General features: G+C 35.0%; 1 protein-coding gene across 1 annotated transcript in view; it reads left to right on the forward strand.

Moving 5' to 3' along the window:
- Positions 1-22,633, forward strand: part of CSMD1 (CUB and Sushi multiple domains 1) — a gene marked incomplete at both ends in the record, with an annotated part of 1,098,128 nt that overhangs the window by 564,079 nt on the left and 511,416 nt on the right. Inside the window, 2 exons of the mRNA XM_082276664.1 lie at positions 5,729-5,923; positions 17,931-18,138. Coding sequence (XP_082132790.1) covers positions 5,729-5,923; positions 17,931-18,138 — 403 coding nt within the window. The remainder of the gene's footprint in view (positions 1-5,728; positions 5,924-17,930; positions 18,139-22,633) is intronic.

The raw sequence follows: 22,633 nt of genomic DNA on the forward strand, positions 1-22,633 counted from the left end.
CTTGACTTTTTTTTTTTTTTTTTTTTTGGACTGGCAAGGTGAGAGGCAATGAAGACAAAGTGAAATACACAAAATTCCATTTAAACAAGACAAAAAACTTTTAAAACTCCTTCTTCTTCTTCTTCTTCTTCTTCTTCTTCTTCTTCTTCTTCTCACTAATAATAATAATAATAATAATAGTAACAATAACAATAACCTAAACAGACACGGTTTGGACAACATGCTCAGGCTTCTTTGTCTCTTTTGCTTTCCAAAACCTGTCATTTCCATGTAAGAAAGTTTGTAGACCATGTTGCATCTTGATAATAAAGAATTTTGTGAAGGGTATAATAAAGACCATGTTGTCTTGAGAATAAAGAATTTTGAAAATTTTGCACTGTCCCATTTCTGTCATGTTACTGTCCCTCTCATAAATGACCTATGTACACCTACAGTGTTTCATGCTAACAAAAATCAGAGCTGGTAGATCAACTAACTATTCATGGTACATAGCTCCTGGAAATAGAAAGGACAACATTGTTTAATAAACTGACAGTGAAATATTATATACTTTCCAATTTAGTCAATATTTAGAATTATTTAAAAAAGAAATGTCAAAATGTACTGTAGTGGAGCTTAATGTAAGACATTAGAAACTTTAAAAAAATCAAATATATTGATTTTGTAGTCTTTCTCTAGGTATAAATGGCAAGAATAGTTTTACAGAATTCTTTAGATTTAATTTTTCAAGGGAAATTTCATTAGTTCCACCTTGGATAAAGCTCCATATTTTTTCTAAGAAAGATTTATTAAATAATTTTACGTGTATGTATCCATAAATATCTAAGTCCAGCCTTTGTTCAGTACAGTACTTTTTCTTTTTTCAAAGACTGTTAATTTTTATACTGAGTTCCTTTTGAAATGAAGATGTTTTCTGAATTTGAATAGAGACTTCAGTTTCAGTGCCATTCTTGCAAGAGAATTTAGCTTTTTTTCATCTCCTATTTGTGAGCTTATTGTGTTCTGTATACTACTTTTCTCAAAAATTATTTTCTTCTTCTGTAACTCTGTAAATACAGTTGAATGTATATCTCCTATTTATGCATGAGATGGCAAAATGCAACTCTTACTGTAGCCATGTGGACAGGGTATCATGGGCTGTGCCTCATACCTGCTGAACATCTTGACATACGCTGTGAAATTTTCTGAAACCCTAATTTTCTCCACAGAGCTTCTGAAGTCCCTCCCAGTATTGTAACTCCAAAGCTGTCACTGGTATCAAGGGACTATCTGACTTCCTCCTCTTACCCTTTTTCTTTTGTGTGCTATTTTGCCTGTGGCCACCAATTTAAGGTAATGTTAGAAAATACTTAGGGGTCTGTAGTAGAGGGACCATGGAACCACAAAAAGTCAGCACATTTACATTTGGCTAAACTTAAGTGCAACTTGGAAAACTTTTTCAGCTGTTTCAGTAACAACAGGAAAAATAACGAATATATCCTTGTAAAGTCATGTAAAGATATTGAAATAAATGGAGGAAAACCATTTACTTAGTTCCTTTTCTTTCTTGTTTCCCCTTCCTATTTTTCCTAATTGGTATTAAGCTGCCTTCTGAATTGTTACTGTCAAGTTCCAACTACTGTGTGTGGCCTATATAAGCTGAACAACTGGTTCATGGAAGGGTGAAACTGACATTTTAACTGACATAAGCAGTTTGAGCTTTTTGCTGCTAAGGCCTCTAGGCGATCTTTGCAATCTAGTTGATGATGATGACATCCGAGAAAAAAAGAAATCAGTTATTTCTCCTGAAAATTATTTTCAAATTGAGCCTCTGAATACTAACTGCAGCAAAGGTTGGAAAATTAATTTTCATAGTTTTATAACTGGTGTCAAATCCAGATGTCTTACTCATGTAACAATTAATAGGATTTGGGCTACCAGAGACCTCAAATCCATCAGGATTTATCAGAAAGTGTCTTTTTTTAACTTAACCTCTTGAACCAAAATAGAAAAAAAAAATCTTACCAAATCAGGACATTGCATTACCAGTAGCTGTTATGTAATGAAGTGGCAGTGGCAGTGGCACTGCTTTAAATGAACACATGAAAAACTTTAGGCACTTGTTATTGCATATTTAAAGACTCTTGCATTCTAGTGTGGACACCATAGTAAGAAAACTTGGGTGGAATAGTCCTTCAAAAGTTTATTCAGTCAAGAGACAGCTACCATTTATATTTTGGTTTCGGTTTTTTTTTTCCATTATCAACCACTGCTGTTTAATTTTAGGTGATTTCTCTGTTATGATAAATCAGAAAGAGGTAGGTGATGAAGTCTAACATATTAAAAAAAAAAAAAAAAGAAACTCTTAATAAGTGAAACCAAAGGATAACTATGTTTAAACGGCTGTCAGTATTCTTTCATGTGGTCTGTGTTGCAAATATATGTAGAGTTTAGCCTTAGAAAGAATCTTGAAAAGGCTGTGTAAATAAATAACCCGATACACGCCACCTAAGAGTGAGTAACTTGTTAAATATGAGTACGTTTCACTAATAAATCTTAATTAATAAACAGTGCTACAGATTGATCTGTTCTGGGAAGTGAAGACTACATAGGTTTTTATGTCTGTCAGAATGGTGAAGATAGACACTCGAGGAGAAAATCATCAGAGAAAGATATCCTTGGCTATCCCATTCTGCATATTTTTGCTAAGACTAAATACAAAGACTAAACACAAAGACTAAACAGATTCTTTTTCAAACACTGTAATTACTTTTTTTTCCAAACTTGGAAAGGATTTGGGTGAAAAAAAAAAAGGCTATGAAGCATGGTGAGAGCACTCTAATGTTAGTTCTATATAAAAAATCCATTATCTTAAGTGCTTCAGTGCAGTATAGTTTATAATAGTTCTCAATATGCAGTGAACATCAAATTATTTAATGAATCAAGATCCTGTGACTGCAATCTTATTGACAGTAGACCTCAGTGACTCTACAGACAAATATGGGTCTTTTACTGAAAATTTGGCAATGAATTTAAAGCTTGATAGATACATATGATAGCTTTGGTCAGCTAGAATTCTCATAATCCAAAGATTAAACTATATTTTTCACTGTTAGGAGCCTTCAAAGGCTAATTCATCTTAGGTCTAGACTAGAAGCAGTGAAGTCTGTGCAGATGAAACTGTGTCTATCTCAATATACTTCATCAAAGTTTTAGAAAAGCACATAAATAATGTAGTTGAATGCTTGAACTTGAAAAGGGGTGAAATCCAGTGAACTCTTCCATGTATTATTGAGTATGGCTGTCATTCTCAGATCACTCATTTTTTTCCTGGGTTTTAGGAGGCTGTTGTAAAGTGTGTGCCAGTTTCAGGATGTCAAGCACCATTTTCTCTGGAGTTCTTGACAAACTCATAGTGGTAAGATGCAGGTAAACATCATATAGTAGAAGAATTCACACAGATACAAGACTGACTTGCTGCAATACAGTTTCAACAGTTAGCCAGTGACAGTTGTTATTTATATGGCAGATACAGATTTTCTGTGATGTCTTTCTTCAGGAATGTAGTTGATCAGAAATCATAGTAGCTTTGAATAATGCTTTTTTTTTTCTGACAGAACACCCTCTCATAAAAATAAAATCTGGCTTTTGGATTGTATAAATTTTTGCTGCATGCATCGGATCTTTTGATGAAACTACTTCAGTTTACAGTTCTTTGTAAAAATGTTTTGATTAGAAAATAACGTAAAGAGATCCTTGTCTCAAATCCAGGTATTCTGCTGTATCAAAGGAGGTAACAAGTTTTTATTTGCTTGACTTGTATTGAACAAATGCCTGTGTTAACCTATCCCGACTAAGGCAACAAAAAGGGGAAAGTTTGAAAAGAGTGAGGTAGCATTTCTCATAGTGCTAAAAACACGTAATAACATATAGCAGTACATGCTGTAGCTTATAATATTGTTTTCAGCTTTTAGTAATACAAATTAGTATCTTTCTTCTATTCCAATTATTCTGATGTCTTTTTTTTTTATATGTAATCACTATTTTATATGTAATCTTTCTCATATATGTGAATCAAACACTGACTTTTTTAACAATGTGAGTGAGCACATCCAAAGAAATAGCCTAGTCTGTTAAGCCTGCTGAAACAGTATAAAATAAGCCAGGTATCATATTGTTTGCTTCTACTTTGGATAGCTGTTTACAAACAGCCTTAATTAGTTTCCATAATTCAAGAAATCTTAGATCTTTGATCTGCAACTTGAGTAGAACATATGTCTAACTCATAATTCATTAGAGTGTTAGGTGATTTTTGTTCCCTTGCTAATATTTTATAGAATTATTTTGGTATTTCTATCATAAAATGGTGTTGTAAGTGACAGTGTTCTCTCTTTTAATTTTTTTATTTTTATGTTTCTTGACCTTTTCAAAATTTTGTTGTATAATTTGCATTGTAAATTAAGTGTAATTATTATCATTTAAATGCTACTTTGACTAACTGAGTAATGAATTAAGGGTGTGCATTCAATAACTGAACTTATGTGGTATAATGGAGAATAATTGATATTGATATATTGATATAACGCTTTACAGCATTCTAAGGATATGCTTGTATTGAGTAACTAATCCTCTCAACATGCAGGTTATAGGTTGGCATGGTTATGTTTAATCTGCAGATGGGTAGAGTAAGGAAAAAGAGAAGTATGGGGTGAAAGAACTTGTTCATCAAACCTGTGGCTTCTGAGATGACACCTGAATTATATGTGAGCTTTTCAGACCACCATTTCTTTGATGCACATGTTTATCTTCTGTGCTCTGTTCATTACGCATTTCAGCTCCCTGTACTTATTTGTTCTTCTCTAAGGAAATTAAAGGATTTTAATTTGTACTACTTCAATGAAAGGAATGGTGTGCCATTAAAAACTTTCAAAGAAATTTGAGAACAAAACGAATTCCATTTTCCTCCTTCCCTACACACATTTTTGTTTTTTGTAGGTGGAGAAGTATAATCTTTAAAATGGTAACTTGTTTAGACAACGTCTTTCAAATAACTAATATTTACAAATGGTAGTAAGTTTCTGCAATAAAAATGTCCATTCATATTTTCCCAATGTCACTGCTTAGTTTTCCTTCATATTTTCTGTTTCTTTTAACAAATATTGACTTAATTTATTTTCTAGAACTTGAACTAATTTGAAACTAAGAAGAAAATCAAACTTTTTTGTATATTTGAGACTTTAATTTGCTGTCAGAGAACAGTTAATTATTGGATTCTGTTAAACTGCTATTTCACCACCTAAATGAAAACTGTACTTAAAGAGCTTTCTACTGCCCACATCCATAATTATGTTGTGTGAATATCTTTGCAATATTTACAAAGTAGAATTAAGTAAAAAGTTCTTTCACTTAATTCAAAGAAATGCAGCAAGATATGTAGGATACTTTGATGGAAAATAAATCTGTAAAGAACTTAATTGAAGGACTGTTAAACCAAGAACTGAGTTTGAAATTAGTTTTGAAAATGATGATATCTGCTACAAACTGAAATATTTTGTGTAAGTAGATTCCGTAGCCTAATTTCACCTTATTTGTATAAGAAATACAGTTTAAAAAGATAAAAAGAAAAGAGAAAAAAAGAACCAAAACACCACAACCAAAGCCAAATAGTTAATTATCGTTGTTGGGCAAGTATTTATTATTTTATTCTGCAAATTTTAACTGTAATGTATTCCATTCTTTCTTTTGACAGTATTACCTAGTCATACATGTGGCAACCCAGGAGAAATACCTAAAGGAGTACTTCATGGAACCAGATTCAACATTGGGGATAAAATCCGATATAGCTGTATCTCTGGTTACATCCTAGAAGGCCATGCCATGTTGACATGTATTGTGAGTCCTGGGAACGGCGCATCGTGGGATTTTCCAGTTCCTTTTTGCAGAGGTAAAAAATGAAGGAACAAAATATCTTTTAAATACAAACAGCAGATTAAATAAATTTATTCTGAGGTGCTTTTTTCCCTAAATGTAAGTGTACTAATGTACTGTCTAAAAATCGACACTATTTAAAACTGTAATTACTAAAGCAGTGACACTCCAGAGTTTTCATTCAGAGATAGATGTTATCTACTTACCTTTTATCCTTTCCTTTTATATGGGCATAGCTATATCAATTTCATGGCAGGACCTGGCCAGGAAAAAGCTTCAATGATGTAAACTTTTGAAGGATGGTCCAGTCCCTTTGAGGCCCACTCCTGCTCAGAGCATGGGTAACTTCAAAGTTGTGTCAGATTGCTCAAAGTTTTGCCCAGTTAAAAATTTAGTAGCTCCATGGATGGAGATTCTAAAGTCTCTCTGGAAACCTGTCATGGTTCCCAGCTACCCTTATTCTCATGTCCAATTTAAATTAGAATTTTAGAGATTATGTCTATTTCCTCTGCTCCTGTTGTGGGTCTATGAAAAGATCCTCTTTCCATTCTGGCTCTTTCCTAAACTAAACAGTGCTGTTAGATTTTCACATACTCTCCACTTGTTCAGGCTGAAAAATCCTTTTCCTTCATCCTCTTGTCTCATACATTGTGTTCTTCATCATCTTGAAGTTTTAGTGGCCATCCTCTGGGCTTGTTCTAGTCTGTCAAAGTCAGTGTCTCTTTTGTACTGAAAGACCCTAGGTTGGACAAAGCATTCTGGATGAGGCCTCCCAAGTGTCAAGCAGATTAACTCTCTCTCTTTACCTGCTGGCTATGCTATTGCTCATGCACCCAGTACAAGGTAAGCTGTCGATACTGCAGAAGTGCACCACACACTCGGCTTGTGTTTCACAAGGACTTCAGGCCCTTTTGTCAGAGTTGCCACCTAGCAAATAATTTTTGCATGGGATGATCCTGTTCCACGTACAGGACTTTGCATTTCTGTTTTGGAATTTCATGAGATTTCTGTTATTCTTCCAGCTTGTCAAATCCTGTCATAAAAGTTTGTCTGAATGGCAGTCCTGCCCCTCAAGACATCAGCCCATGAGATCCTCTTTATCACTTCACAAATAAGTTGAAATCTGCTCTGCTGAAGTCCAAGAAGTTAATTCTATAAATTGCCATTTTCACTTCCCTCAAGATATTCAGCTAATGGTTATTGTGACCACAGTTGCTGTTGAATATCACTTATCTGAATGTTCTTTACTCCTTCTCCAACTTGCCCTCTCCAGTACCTGCATTAAAAAAATTATTCTAAATGACATTAGCTATCTAGTCCATTGCTTGCCCTCTGCTGTGCTCCCATCCCCAGAGATGCTGGGGTGGTTAAAATCATTGATCATAACCAGACCTAGTGTCTGGGAAACTTCTAGTACTTTAACAGTTTTGATCACTGCTCAGTCAGATGGCCTGTAACAGATATTCACCATAACAACCTCCCTCTTGATTTTCCCTTCTCATTCTAGCCCACAGGAGCTCAAGAGCTCACTGTCTATAGTGCAGCAGAGAGAGCTCTGTTAATTCAAGATCCTACTTTGTGTAAGGTGCAGCCTCTCCTTTTTTCCCTGCATTTCCTAGGAGTCTGTCTATCCATTGCAGCCCTTCAGTTGGGTGAACTGTCCCACCAAGTCTCTGATCTCAGTAACACCACAGTTCTGTGACTGTATATGCACTTTCAGTTTTTCCCATAGAGCACATTTTTGCATACAGGCACATGAAATGGCTTCCTGCTGCTTTGTGAGAGGGAGGGAGAGAAACATCCATTGCCTTGTCCACCCCATCTTCTTCCCTGGGCCTGTTCTCCCTTTAGGTTTTCGCCTGTGTCCATGACAAACTTAGTTTAGAGCTTGCTTCACTAGGTCAGCAAAAGTCTTGCCCTGTTCAGACAGGCAAATCCTATGTCTCCCCTCCTGTCCTCATTCCTTGAAGGGCACCCTGTAGTCAAAGAGATCGAAGCCCTGTTGCCCAGCACCAGCTCCTTAGTAAAGCTTTGTTCTGCTGGAATTTGATACTCCTACCTGAACTTTTCCCCTTGTATTAAGGAGAACCCCTCTGGTCTCCTGTGCTCTTCAGCCTATTCTCATGTCCTGTGGATGCCCTTTACTGCTACTACTACCACTGCCTCAGCAGTATTACTGGTACCCCTGTGGATGAGCAACAAAGGGCAACTGTTTTACCCAGTAATGGTTACTTGTGACTGAGGGCTCTTATATCGTAATTCCTCACAGCAAAGAAATATTTTATAATTTTCTGTGCTCCAAAACAAATGCAAGGGTTAATAATCAAAAAAACCCAACAAATATTTTGGCCATGTCTGTTTTTTGTATTTGATTTCAATCAGTTTTCAACAGAGATTTCTTTTACTAGTGCTTCAAAACAGAAAGAAACAAAAATTTTCTAACCATTCAGTGTCTGATCTTAGATGTTTGGATTTTTGGTTTTTTTTTGTCCTTTTAGTAAGAGGCAGCAAACAGGTGTCAGAAAAATATAAATGAGTCCATGGTATAATCAATGTCTACTAAATATTTCTTCTGTTTCTGCAGATACTGCCTGTTTTGGCAGTGTTTGCCTACATACAAATATCTTTAACAGGACTGAAATTCTGTCCATAATTTTTAACTCTGTGAATATAATCTTTCAATAAAAAATCAAGTGTGGTCCTAAACCTCCTGCAGAACTTACATGAAATCCAAAGAATTCTGTGTACATTCTGACAAGAAATGAGGATCATAACATAAAAGTTATTTAACAGTTAATGATTTATGTGAGCTGAGCCATTGCCTCAGTGAATTTTGGAATCCCTGTGGAATGTGGATTTGAAAAGAGATCTTAGACATTCCTTTTTTTATTTCATTTTATCAGTCTGGAACATATGCCATGAGGTAGTCCTTTCATTCACTATGTCTTCAAGCAAGACATGTTCCCCTATTGTTTCTCTAAGAACCTTGATCTTTTCCATGAAAGCATCTTTTGTTACAGTTTTGTTTCCAGATGGTAGTCTTCTTTCTTGTCATCATAAACTAATTTCATGGTACACATGTAAGATAATGTTATAGAGTTAAATAAAGCTCTGTGGCTTATATACTAAAAAATCTTAATAGCCTTGTTCTCTGTGGTATGTTTCCCTAGTTTTGCTGATGCTGAAAAATTACTATTTTCTACAATTTTGTTGCATAATAATTCTAGAAACATTAAGAAGCTGGTGTCCCTTAATTTATAGATTGTCTAACTGTATAACTGCTGTTTTTGCTAGAATTCCTAGTGAACTTCTATATCTCCAGGAGGATGTAGACAGCATTGATTCTTGTATTTGCCATTTTATTTCACTGGCTGCTGCTCAGTTTCAGAGATTCTCTTTTTAAAGTGTAGCCATAGTGAGAGTGGTGGAGCTGGACTGTACTGTAAGCTCATTGATGGCATAGAATGAACTCTGAACAAAAATCAAATGAGTCAATGATATTTCTATAAAGTTTAGAGAAGTTCACTGTCAAGACATTTGCTTTTTTTTTTTTTTTTTTCTGTTTTCTTTCAAAAAAAACCTCTGGCTCCCCCAAATAGAAAACAATCAGCAAAGAAAAGTTCAAAGGTAAATCCTGAAATGTGAGGTAATTATTAAAACTTATTCCTGTTTTTCCATAAGGGAAATAAGAGCAACTATGGACTTTTCAACTATTATAAGAAAGCCAGGAATTTTACCATGAGTTTCTGCAAAAAAATTGTATAGGTGACTGACAAAAATATTCAGAGAGAATCAATGGTTCACCTATATTTTTTTTAATATGGGTTTTTTCCTGAGAATTAAAAAGGTCTTTTTTGTCTCAATCTCAGCTACCATAATAGGATCACCCAAAACATTTACCTTCTTTGTCTTGAGGTTGAAATAGTGTGCAGAACAAGTCTGAAACATTTTGAAAGTTAATTTCATTCTCTTCAGTAGTTCCTCTAATAGCTGATTTATGATATGTGACTACTTCTAAATGAACTTTTTATAATTAGGTTCTCAATTCTCAGTAATTTTGAGAATCCCTAGTTGATTATAGTTGCATGAGTCGAGATTTTTATGAAGCTAACATTAGGAATACAAATTGGATTAGTGATATTACAATGGTAAGCTTTTTCTCACAATAAAAGTGGCTGTGAAGAGAAGAACATGTAATATATTATCATTAAAAACACATCCATCTATTGGAGGGAAAATAAAGAAGACAATAAAGTAAAAAAGATCATATGTCAGAAAAGTCCAAAAGGAACAAGTAATAATTAATCAGGTTTCAGATTTAAGAACTATTACTGAAGAAATATTGTGGTTAAAATATATATATTTTACATACACACACATACAGGTATATTTATATATATCAAAAATTTAAAAAGATATTCCTAGATAAAGGAAGAAAGGAAAAAGAGTCTATGATTCACTTAGAATAAAATAAACTGAATGCAGAGATACAGAGCTGATATTTTTGAAAAAAAAAAGCTAAGAGAAATTGATGGTTTTGTTATTATCCATACCTTCTGTGGTAGCAAGCAATTCTCTGATATAATTTCTTCTCAGCCTCTTGATGTTTAGACAAATACTGCTTAATAAGTTTAAGGAGGAGAAAAGATGTCCTGATCCCATATTTATCCATGTTTACAATAAAAAAATAAAAAAATAAATTTAAAAAGGGAAATAAAAAGAACATTTTCCAATAATTTTGCTTATTAATGTTACATTACATGATAAAATGAGAATATTTTCCCTGTATCCACCCTATAGTCTATAATTTTTACAGTGAAATAGTAGATTCCTGTCTGAGCAATTTTGTTCACTTACAGAATAATCTGATTTGGTGCAATGTTTACATTGAGATGAAATTTGGAAGCCCTCATTGTAACTAGTAAAATAAGTCAGAGAAGTATTTCAGGAAAAGCAGACTGAAAAGCAGATACTGTGTAATTTCTTACACAGTAGTGCAGGACTAGTAGATCACACCCAACAGAGGTATGGACACAGCTACAAGTACTCATTTATATATCTGTGTGTGTGTGTGTGTGTGTGTATGTATATATATATTTACGCATACATGTATTTATGTTTAGATGTTCTTGTTCTAACATGTGTCAGTAGGTATGGAGGGACCTGATAAAAAAATGAAAAGATGCCAGGTCAAAGATTGATCTGTGAAATAAGGGGCCTGGAAGCTGGGAGTAAATAAAAAAATGAGATGACCAGTATAAGAAAACATAGCCGAGGTATCCAGAATGATAAAGTAAAGTCAAAGAACGGAAAACGAAACTTGAGCCTGACCATTAGATATATGAGCAAAGTTTAGATCAGAGAAAGATTCATTTATTAAAAAGGAAAAAAAACACTTCAGAGGCAGTCATAAAAAGATGAAGGATTTGATAACTGCCCATAGAGTTACGGGAATAACTGGATTAACTTTCCTAATTATTATAAAAAAAAGTGAAATTTTCAACAATCATTAATTTGGTCTCAAAGAATTCAGCCCTTTCTCTTTTTGCTTTAAAATTGTTCATTCATTGTAGACTGTTACTTTTAGATATATTATCAGTGTCAAAAATGTATTCTCAAGTGAGGGATAATCATCACTGGAAAATAGTTTAGGATACTTTACTGTAAAATAAGATAATATTTACAAGATATTCTGAAGATTGATCTTTTATTTCTGTGGGAGAGAGAGTATGAGATTACTGCTGATTAATTTTTGAACTTCTTAATTTAACTCTCTTCTCTTAAACCAGGTTTTTGCATTAAAAAAATTTTAGAGCTGGGGTTTTGATTTTAAGCTTGCTGAAGTGCAAACTATCAATTAATCAATGAGCTTTTCTGCCAGGGTAACAAATAATTAGTCCATCACTATTTCTGTATTATTTGAAAAATATAACTTTTTTGACCATAGAGCAGATATCCCATCCAGAGTGGATAGAGAGGAAATAGGTCTTTGTAATATAACAACCAATATGATAGAATAAATAATTCAAGCTTAATAAATTAAGCAAAATGTTTAAAAAATAAAAACAACCTGTGCAAGACTACCCACCTGAGTCCAGTATTCTCAGGGCCCATAACTGTGGAATGACCCCACCAGGGTCTACTTAGATCAAGGTCACTGGAATCTCAAAGCTAAAATGTTCAAGGTAGTGCTGCAGCTGGAATGGTTGCCCACAGGTCCCTAAACAAATTGCAACAATTTGTGTGTTTCTATTTTGTACATACTATTAACTTCGTGTGAGAAATATGATTATTTAATATATGTAAAATAGATTCTGTTTTCCTAAATCACAATAATTCCTGAAATTCTAACCAAAAAAACCCCCCAAACATTCTACTTAGAGAGCAATCCAAATTATTTTGAAGTGCCCTTTGACAACCGTGGAGAGAGAAATAAAATTAATCTTAGATGCATGGTCTAATGAGTATTTAATTTATGTGAAGTTGATCAACAGCAAGAGAAGAAATTGAGAAAGGGAGGAAGACTGATTAGAGAACTTAGCTGGGATGCAGTACATCTGGATTCAAGTGATGATAGAAAAAAACCCAAGCAACTTCTATCAAGTTTCTATTTTTTATAACACAGAAAAGAAGCAGAGGTGTTGGCTTTTACCTATTCAAAATAAAGTCTGTAAAAACCTAAAACAGTAAAGAAGATAAAGAAGTGAAGGTGTATATTTTGATGGTTAAATAGCTGTCTGCCTTTTGGAACTAAATTAGGTAAATGAGCTATCAGATGAATGCATAGTGCTACACCATTGTAAGACTTTGTGATGTGTTTGGTCATTCTGAATCTGCAGTTTAGCAGTTTGACAGTTGGCATTGACATGCTAGAAGTTATTTGTAAACTTTCCATGCATATACTATGACTTGTTTTTAGGTTTTTGTCAGTAAGACATTTTAAAATGGTAATTTTAAAGTCCTATTTTTAAAAAGTTATTTAACAAACTCCTCATATTAACCTTTTTGAAAATATACAGAGCATGTGTTTGTGTAAGTAATCATTCATCACTATTTCATAGATGTGTTCTCTGTACTGAAGATTTTTTTTAATGAGGTACAGTTATCTACTTTCTCACAAACAAACTACAGAAAAATGCTATTTAATAAAGAATTGAATAAATCTTAGAATCATAGACTGTCTCAAGTTGGAAGGGAGCCATAAGGATCCTTGACTCCAACTCCTTGAAGGGCTACGTAAAATTAAACCACATGACTAAGAAAGAGCATCATGGAAACGCTCCTTGAACTTCAACAGGTCTGTGCCATGACCATTTCCCTGGGTAGCCTGATCCAGTGACTGGCTGGTCTCCCAGTGAAGAACCTTTTCCTAATGTCCAGTCTCAGCTTCCTCTGACACAGCTTCCTTCTGTTCTCTTGTGTCCTGTCAATGGTCACCAGGCAGAGACCAGCATCTCCCCCTCTGCTGCGTGCCTGGGGTAAGTTGCAGACTGTCATGAGACCATCCCTAAGCCTTCTCCAGGCTGAACAAACCAAGTAGTGACCTCAGCCACTCCTCCTAAGTCTTGCCCTCAGGACCTCCTCTGCACACACTCTAGTAGTTTGATGTCCTTCATATGCTGAGATGTCCAGAACTGCACACAGTACCTGAGGTGGGGCCATACCAGAGCTATGCAGAGTGGGACAGTCACCTTCGGCTGGCTGGCAATGCTGTGCCTGATGCCCCCCAGGATATGGTTGGCCCTCCTGGCTGCTGGGGCACTGCTGATTCATATTCAACATGCCATTGACCCAAACCCTCAGACCTCTCTACATGGAAGTGCTCTCCAGCCTTGATAAAGAACTATTTCAGTGAAGCTTTTAATAAGGCTTGCTGAATAATTTATGCCCGTAGTTCATTTAGAACCCTCTAAAGCTGCAATTTTCTTTAATTGATAAGACTTATAAAATGTGACTCAAAATGACAATATGTCATTTGATGACGATTCATAAAATATCACTCAAGTTTTTAATTGCACCTATGCTATTGCTGGTGATAGATAAGGAAATGACTACCAATGACATAGGAAGAAAAACTTTATTACTATGAATTTCGTATTTTAAATCACCACTGTGTTTTTATCACTTATGTTACAAGAGTAACATATTAATGTGGTTTTTCACATGAAGACCTTTCAATATAAACTCAAGTGGAATAGCCAACTCCAATATTTCAATTCAGATTCTTAATTAATTTTGAAAGATTCTAAATTAATTTTGAAAGGTCAGGTTAGTTTTAAGGTTTCAGCTTTGTTTAGTTTTGGTTTCATTATGCAATAAATGTTATTTTACTTGCCTAACCATTTTATTATCTTTTATATTAAAAAAGGCATATGGAATACAGAACATTGCACTCTGGAAAGCATTTGTGTGGTGAGGAGAGAAAAGTCCTGTAAAAATGATTGAATGTTCACAAGATATCTAAACCAATTCAAAGGAAGTTTTCTAAGATACCCATTTTTTTCTTCATCCTTGGCTATATGCTCATCAAGACTTGCATCTCACTTGTAGCAAGATTCATTTATGCAAAACATGGCTTACTACAATTTTCAGATTATTATTTTTGATGAAATTACTCTTTCTATCTTGAAGAAAAATGAAAGGTTTTTCACTGACTCCCATGGTGGTACTTTTGATTTTTTGCATGCATAAACTTGATGGATATGTTTATCTGTTTTATCTAAGCTACACATCTATACAGTATGCATACTTTTTGTCAAGTGGTGCCAGCCATACGTTTTTGCATGTGTACTTTATATGAGATGCATATTCTCTAAATTCGGAGCACTTAATTCCTGACTACTGAGAGATCCAAATGTTTGTAGCTTTATACTTCAAGTAGTCATTTATGCTGATACAAACAGCACTTTGTGCAGTTGCTTACAACTTGAAAATAACCATAAGTGTTTGGAATTAATTACTTGCACATTTTAAAATGCAATTTGTAAATCACATAGAGTTTGAATTCATGAAGCCTCAGGCACTATCTGCTATCAAATTACTGCAAGCACAGTGATGCATTAAGATTCCTGAGCACTGTTCTAACTCTCTCAAAAGCATGACATAGAGAAGGCCATGGCCAAAAACGATGATCAGTCCAAGGAGGCCAACTAGCTCTGGGACCAGCTGTGTAAGACTAGACAGTTTGCGTCCTACTGTCTGAGCAGTGTGGCCATATCCTGCCTGCCTGCACTCCCTTAAGCAATGCTTTACTATTCAACAGTCTGGTTGCCTTAGCCTGTGTACCACTTGTGACGAGGGAAATTCCCAAAGCATATCCACATCTGTCAGAGAGAAAATACTCTCTGGTTCAAGCTGGTTTCTGTGGTCTTACCTAGCTGACTAATGGTCTCTTTCTGTTTCTGTGTTAGCTTGGTTTCTTGCAAACCTCTTCAAAATGGTGTTGTGAATAGATTAAAGAGCTGTGCATCCCTTTGGGCAGATTGCTGTAGTAGTGTGAGTTCCTTTGGCTCGCATGGGTAATGCACAGTGTATAAATTTAGATTTTTGCATGTGACTGTCAGAAATAATGAACTACATTTCAGATGTAAAATTCTGAGCTTTAGAGCTCAAAGATTATTCAAGGCCTCTGTAGCAGGAACAGTGAGGAGTATTGTATTTACCACTAGTATGTTACTTAATGTCAGTATAAACACAGTGGGAGATGGTATAATTGAGAATGCTGTCATAATGGAATTTAACAGCAGCAGCTAGCACCAAAGAGATATGGCTGACTAAGGATTTTGCTCATCTTGCTGGTTACCCTGCATGGGAAAAGTCTGCTTGCTGGCTTTCAAGAATACAGGTGGAACTGTTATGTGTTAGAAACTGAAACTTAAAAGTGCAGGCACAGGATGTATGAAGTTAATTTGTTTTTCTTTGCTGGGTTGGATGATGATCTGAAATGAACTGCTAGAAAGTTATTTAATTAAAAAAAAAAAAAAAAGAAAAACCACAGAAGCAAAACCAAAACAACAACAAAAAAACAAAACACACACTAGGAAAAAGGGTCATTTCAGATATCATTTATTAACAAACCTCAATTCTCCTGTCTGATTTATTATAGATTTACAGTAGTTTTCAACTTATATTAATCTTTGAATGTATTATGCATCAGGAAATTTGAATTTGATTCTCAGCTTTATCCATGGTTCTTTAATTTTCACTTCCTTTCCCCCTTTCATTCCTCAGAGGCACAATGGCCTTTTCAATATGCCCTGTATGAAAAGCCAGAAATTGAGGAAGGAATCACAGAAATGGCCTGATTTCACCAATATAAAGAAATCTTTTAGGAGATTCGATCTATTCTAGCCCTATTCCTTCATTTTAAAAAAGAACACATAAATATCGGGGTCTGAAAAGTAAGATATGAAATTAATTGAAAAGACATGACCTCCTCTGAAAAATTTGTGTGCCAAGAAATTAAATCAGTAAGGCCTTGGTAGCCAAGGTTATGTTACATTTATGTATGTCAAAATTTACTTTGCATGTAGAAGAGTAAAGATAGATACCTGTTTGAACCCTTCAGCAGCTTTCTCTCTTCTTTTTAGTCAAATTAATGCTCTATATGTTACTTAAACATTAAAGAAATTATTCTGTTTCTGCCTTACTTCCAATTCTTCCTTTAATTTCCGTCATTTATCAGCTATTTAGCCCCTTTTAATAGTCTCCTTTTTCTAATGTCTAGCCACAGTATTCTTCCTTTGATTCACATGAGTCCTTTTATCCTTCGAGTCTTCTTTTAAAATACACTTTCACTGACAGGCTTTCAATTATGATTGAGAAGAGCAGCTCTACTCCTACCCCTTTCTATTGTCTTAATTAGCTATTCAGTTATTATCCTAATTAGACAATAAGTTCCTTGTGTTATGCACCCTGCCAAGCTATGTGTTTTTAAATCTCCACGTTATAGTATGCAAATAATACCTAATGATAGCAGCAGTAAGTAAAGATGGTAAAACTGATGAAATGCATCTCTTCTGATCCTCCACCTATGAGGAAATATTTTTAATTACTATTGCTTTAGCTTTCATAGCCACATTATCAAACAGCAAAAGCCACCTGAAGAATTTTTAATTTCTTATGTCAATGAATTGTATGGATGACTTATTTTCTTATTTGGGGGTTTTTAATTATATGTTCCAAATACCAAATACTCCTGATAATCCGCAAGTTTTTGAAGCTTTCAATGAAATCTTAATGAGCAAGGAAGATATAAGATGTTTGCTAAATCCTTTGGCAAAATACTAAGTAACATTCAAGATTTAGGAGGAAATTATTATGCTTTGCATTTTTAAAAAAAATTTGTTAATAATCATTAAAAATTGTACATTATTAACTGATGATGCATGAACCTTGCAAGGTCCACCTGGCAACAAAACCTTCTGAATTCATTTGTCATCTGTAAACACCCTGATTCAGAGCAAAAAAAAAGAAAAAATAGAAAGGATAGTATGATGTTATTAATGCTTCCTAGTTTAGGACAGCTTTTAAATCTATAAGAATTTTTTTTTTTTAATAAGAAATAAGTGGAAGAAAATAATTGTGCAGTATTTTTAAATTTGTATCACAGAGAGTCTAACTGTGTTTCTGTGATTTTGTGCCCAGGTCTTTTTTAGGCTTCTTCTGTACACACTTTGGCAGAGCCAGGTTCTCCAAACCAGCTCATAATAGGTGTCCCTTCCAACCTTCATTCTTGTTTGGCCTGATGCTAAAGTGACACCAACAGGGAAAAAAAAAGTCAGAAAACCAAAACCAAAAACCTCTGCTGCTTAAAGGCCAGAAAATATTCCATTCCATTCCATTCCATTCCATTCCATTCCATTCCATTCCATTCACCTGGATAATATTTTGTTCCTATGCGTGCATATATTTATGGATCCTCGGTGGGTAGAGAAGAGATGGGTTTGCTATGGCAGAAACAAGGATGGTGCTTCATTTGTTTGAAGTGCAGCTTCATTAGTAATTGATATTCTGTTCATCAGCTGAAGGAGCTTGTGGAGGGACACTACGTGGGACAAGTGGAACTATTTCAAGTCCACACTTCCCTTCTGAGTATGAAAATAATGCTGATTGCACCTGGACCATATTGGCTGAACCAGGAGACACCATTGCTTTGGTCTTTACTGACTTCCAGTTAGAGGAAGGATACGACTTCTTAGAGATCAGTGGAACAGAAGCACCATCAATATGGTAAGTCAGAGATCTTGTAAAGGTCTCATTTCCTGTTTTTCTTTTATTGGTGCTTATCTGAAAAGATATTAAAGGATATTTAAGTTATTTTCTACCTGTTAGTAATGACCATTTTTTATGCATTTTCTTTGGACCCCTTCACCTTTCAGAATGGAAAAAAAGAGTTTGCCTCTGTTTCTTTCCACATCTCTACCCTTCCTCTTCTTTTCCCCCATCTTCCAGAGTTATATTTGTAAGGTATCTTACAAGTGAGGTTTTAATTCATGTTACATATTTGAAGTTGGTATAAGAACATTTTCTGATGCTGTGTCTTGAATGACTTACTATGGTATTGTACTTCAACAATGAAAGTAGTGAGCAAAAGTCAGCCTCAGTAAAACAGGAATATATAGACAGCTAATAGATGACATCTTTTTTTAAACAGGCTATAATTCAGTCTTACTACATGTACTCGTGTGCAAGCATTACTATCTTTATGCTAGCTGATGTTAAATCTGTTTGCTTAGCAATATTAGGGATTAGTAATTGTAATACTAAATCTACATTCTCTCTACTAAGTAAAAGATGATAGTTCTGCCTGTGGGAATGGATTAAATTGTGGAACAGTTTGTATTATGATTTCTTTGCAGCCTACATATGCAGGTTTTTCATCCTTTTCATCTCTGAGAACGTCTTGTGCTTGACATAGGCACCATTGCTATAAAATTTAGCCTAGAAAAATGCAGATCTACTCACAGATGACTGATGGTTATTATTTTCAGAATGCCTTTCTAGAGATAGGAAGCAATCCCACTGTTATTTTAATGTCATAACAGGCTAGACAGTACAGTATATTAATAATTGTGAAGTTCTATCTAGCATCTGATCTTTTGAAAATATAGCAATAAAAATGTGTGGTAACTATGCTTGGAAACTATGTAAAAACTTTGGTTGCAAGACACATGTAGATTTATGTCACAAGATTACTCTCTAACATTTCCACATGACCCAAAGTTGTGTAATTGCAGTCAGTGAAGCAGCTTGGTATCAAATTAAGTGCTCATGTCTGTCTGAAGCATAGCCTGAGAGTACTCCCTTGCCTCTCACTCATGCACAGACATACACAACAATCATCAATGACAGAGTTTTCTTCTGAGGACTTCTAAGGATCAGAGCTGAAATCTTGAAGGGGAAGAACTAATGCAATTTTGCTGCAGAACATAAAAGTCTGTCCATTTGATTTCGTATAAGGCATGCTACTAGACACTTAAAAACATGCTTGTGCTTTTGATTTCTGGTAATAGATGAAGTAGAATATGAGCAGAAGGCATTGGAAACATTCTGCATTGATCTCATGTAATATCGATCAGCTTTACATTGGAAATCAAAGATATAATAAGAATTTATTTTCTCCTAGAATTCAGTATCAACATTTTTCTTGTTTTCTGTGGTGTGTTGGAGATTATTTAGCACTGATCACTAAAACCTGGATTTACTGTGTGTTCCTAAAATCATAGAATCATAATATAATCCGGATTAGAGGGAACCTTAAAAGATCATCTAGTAAGAGCACTCTACTGTGAGTAAGGACTTCTTTAATTGGAGCAGGTCACTCAGTCCTGACCTTGAATATTTCTGGGGATGGGCATCCAGCACCTCTCAGGGCAACCTTTTCCAGTGTTTTTCCACCCTCACTATCAACAAATGTCTTCTTTATATGTAGTCTAAATCTACCCTCTTTAAAATCATTACCCCTTGTCCTATCACAACAGGTTCTGCTAAAAAATCTGTTCCTCTCTTTCTTTTAAACCTTTTTTAAGTACTGAAAGGCTGGATCAAGATCTCCACAGAGACTTCTCTTTGCAGGCTAAACAGCCACAACTCTCTCAGCCTTTTCTCATAAGAGGTGTTCAGGCCTTATCATTTTTGTGGCCCTCCTCTGTACTTGGTTGAACAGGTCCATGTTTTTCCTGTTCCAAGGATCCCAGAGCTGGATGCAGCACTGCAAGTGGGGTCTCACCAGAGCAGAGCGCAGGGGCACAATCCCCTTGCTTGCCCTGCTGGCCATGCTGCTTTTGATGGAGCCCAGGACACAACTGGCTTTCTGGGCCACACAATGCCAGCTTGTGTCCAGCCTCTCACCCACCAGCACCCCAGAGTCCTTCTTGGCAGGGCTGCTCTCAATCTGTTCATCCCCCAGCCTGGATTGATACGGGGGGTTGTCCTGACCCAGGTGCAGCACCTTACACTTGGCATTGTTGACCCTCATGAGTTTTCTATGGCCTACTTTTCGAGCTTGTCCTGGTATCTCTGGATGGCATCCTATCCCTCAGGTTTGTCAACGTCACCACACATTTTGGTGTCATCAGTAAACTTGCTGAGGGTGCACTTTATCCCACTCCCCATGTCACTGATGAAGACACTAAACAGTACTGGTATCGGTGATATCAGTGAAGGATTGGTACAGTATCACTGATGAAAGTCTGGAGAAGCTATGGGGAGTTTTGTAAGAAATGTTTAAAGGATTATTGGAAAATTTGGAATGAAGCTACACATTCAGCTATATTTAAGCCAGAACAGTTACCATAGCGACATTAGAGCCATGCTAAATGTAGTGCATTCTGTAATATGCTAAAATCAGCTGTGTGTTTAAATGGGAAGTTGTTCCATACTTAAAACTAATGGTCTAGGGGTGTTATCATCTTAAAATGTGACTTTTTTTTAATTGCTCCCTTTTATTGTATCTGGCATCATGTCAACAGCTTTAGACATTAATTCTATATTAGGAGACACATATTCCATTAGCGCAGTCTGGTAATTAGGATTGTTTTTTCCCTTCAAGGAATATTTGCTGTAAAATAAGCAAAAAAAGACACATACATGAGCACTGTAAAACCTAGAAAGAGAACAAAAATAAAGAAAGTAATTTCAGACTGATGATTCTTTAGTGGTTTTAGTGCATGATGCAATATGTCTGGATTACCCTCTCCAAATACATCAGCAAGGTAAGAAGCAGCTCCAGCACGACTGCAGTAAAAGCAGGATGGACTTTTTTTTTAAGTAAAGCAATGGAATTGCAAGAACAAGTGGAATCTAAATGCTGAAGGAAAGTAATCTGATATATCTATAAAATATGTAAATAAGATTTTATGTTATAGTAATTACATTGATTATATATCTTATTCCTATATAATATTAATATTTATTATATTACTTATCTGACACATGTTTCTAAACCTTCTATAAGATGTTCAGTTAATTTCCGTTTTATATAGCTGACTGTTGTTTTGTTTTCCAATGCATTGATAAGGAAGACGAAATTTGTTTACCTTTTCTTGTTTTTAAAATCACTCATACGGTCCATCCTAATGCAATTAGTTTATAAAAGAGTTAAGAGACATTATTTTATGTACATGATACAGTTAGAAGGTATAAAGCTATTCAAGGTTTGCTTGTTGGGGGTTTTTTGGTTTGTTTTGAGTGTTTTTTTCTTCTTGTTTTTTCTAATTAAAGAGCAGTTATATAGCTCTGGATCTTGAATGAATATAGGTGATCACATTTTTAATTCTGCTTTGGATCAATAGAAGTGCCAACAGGCTTAAAAAGAGGAACATCAGTGTTTGCAAAATGAATGTGAAGGACATAGTAAAGGCTTTTAATCTGTAAAAAGAAGTAGGAGAACTATCAGTTAGACTGTAGGTGAAATAAATCTTTTTGAATTTGAATAATTTGCTTAGTTTTCTATTATATAAGGAGTTTTAGGTGTAAAATAATTTTATTTTGAGTTAGTAAGCTACTGCTTGCAATGCCACAAACTTGTGGGAGCATAACAGATAAGACTGCCTCTGCTACGTGTGGAGCCCATCTCCACGTCGATCAAAAGGCAGATCTTTTGGGTCCAAAGGGCTCCTCTGTTGTTAATTATTAGAACATTAAAAAAAAAAAAATCTGAGCATTGAAAATAACTTTTAAAATTCTTCCAAACATGTCCTTTTAGATCTCTGCATAAGTTACATGGTACTTAAAATTAAATCAAGGTTGGATCTAAAGATAGCACTTAGAAGTATCTTAAGTATGTTAGAAATCCAGACTTCAGCCAAACACAGTTTTGAAATAGAAATCTATTACTTAGGGTAAGCATCCTATTGAAAATCTCTTAGTCTTTCCCAAGACTCCTCCTTGAGATGGAAGTTTGGGGTTTTTTATTATTATTTGTAGGTTGGGTAAAGCTGGGCAATTCACATGGGCATAGATAGATAGATCCAACTCAGGCTTTTTCATGTAAATGTGGCTTGGCCATGGTTTTTACAAGACCATCAAGTTATCTTATACTGTTAGACTGTGCATGAAAGGTGATTGTGATACTAAGAATAATCCTGCAATTATTATTTTTTAAACTTGGAATCTTAATTTTGAACAAATTTTGTTCAAAAATTATTTTTTTTTCTCTTTGACCAGATAATATTGATTTTATCTTACTGTGCTTCAATTTAAAGCCAAAATTATTATCCTTCAC

This window comes from Coloeus monedula (genome assembly GCF_965178545.1).
Source record: "Coloeus monedula genome assembly, chromosome: 2".
Classification (NCBI taxonomy): domain Eukaryota; kingdom Metazoa; phylum Chordata; class Aves; order Passeriformes; family Corvidae; genus Coloeus; species Coloeus monedula.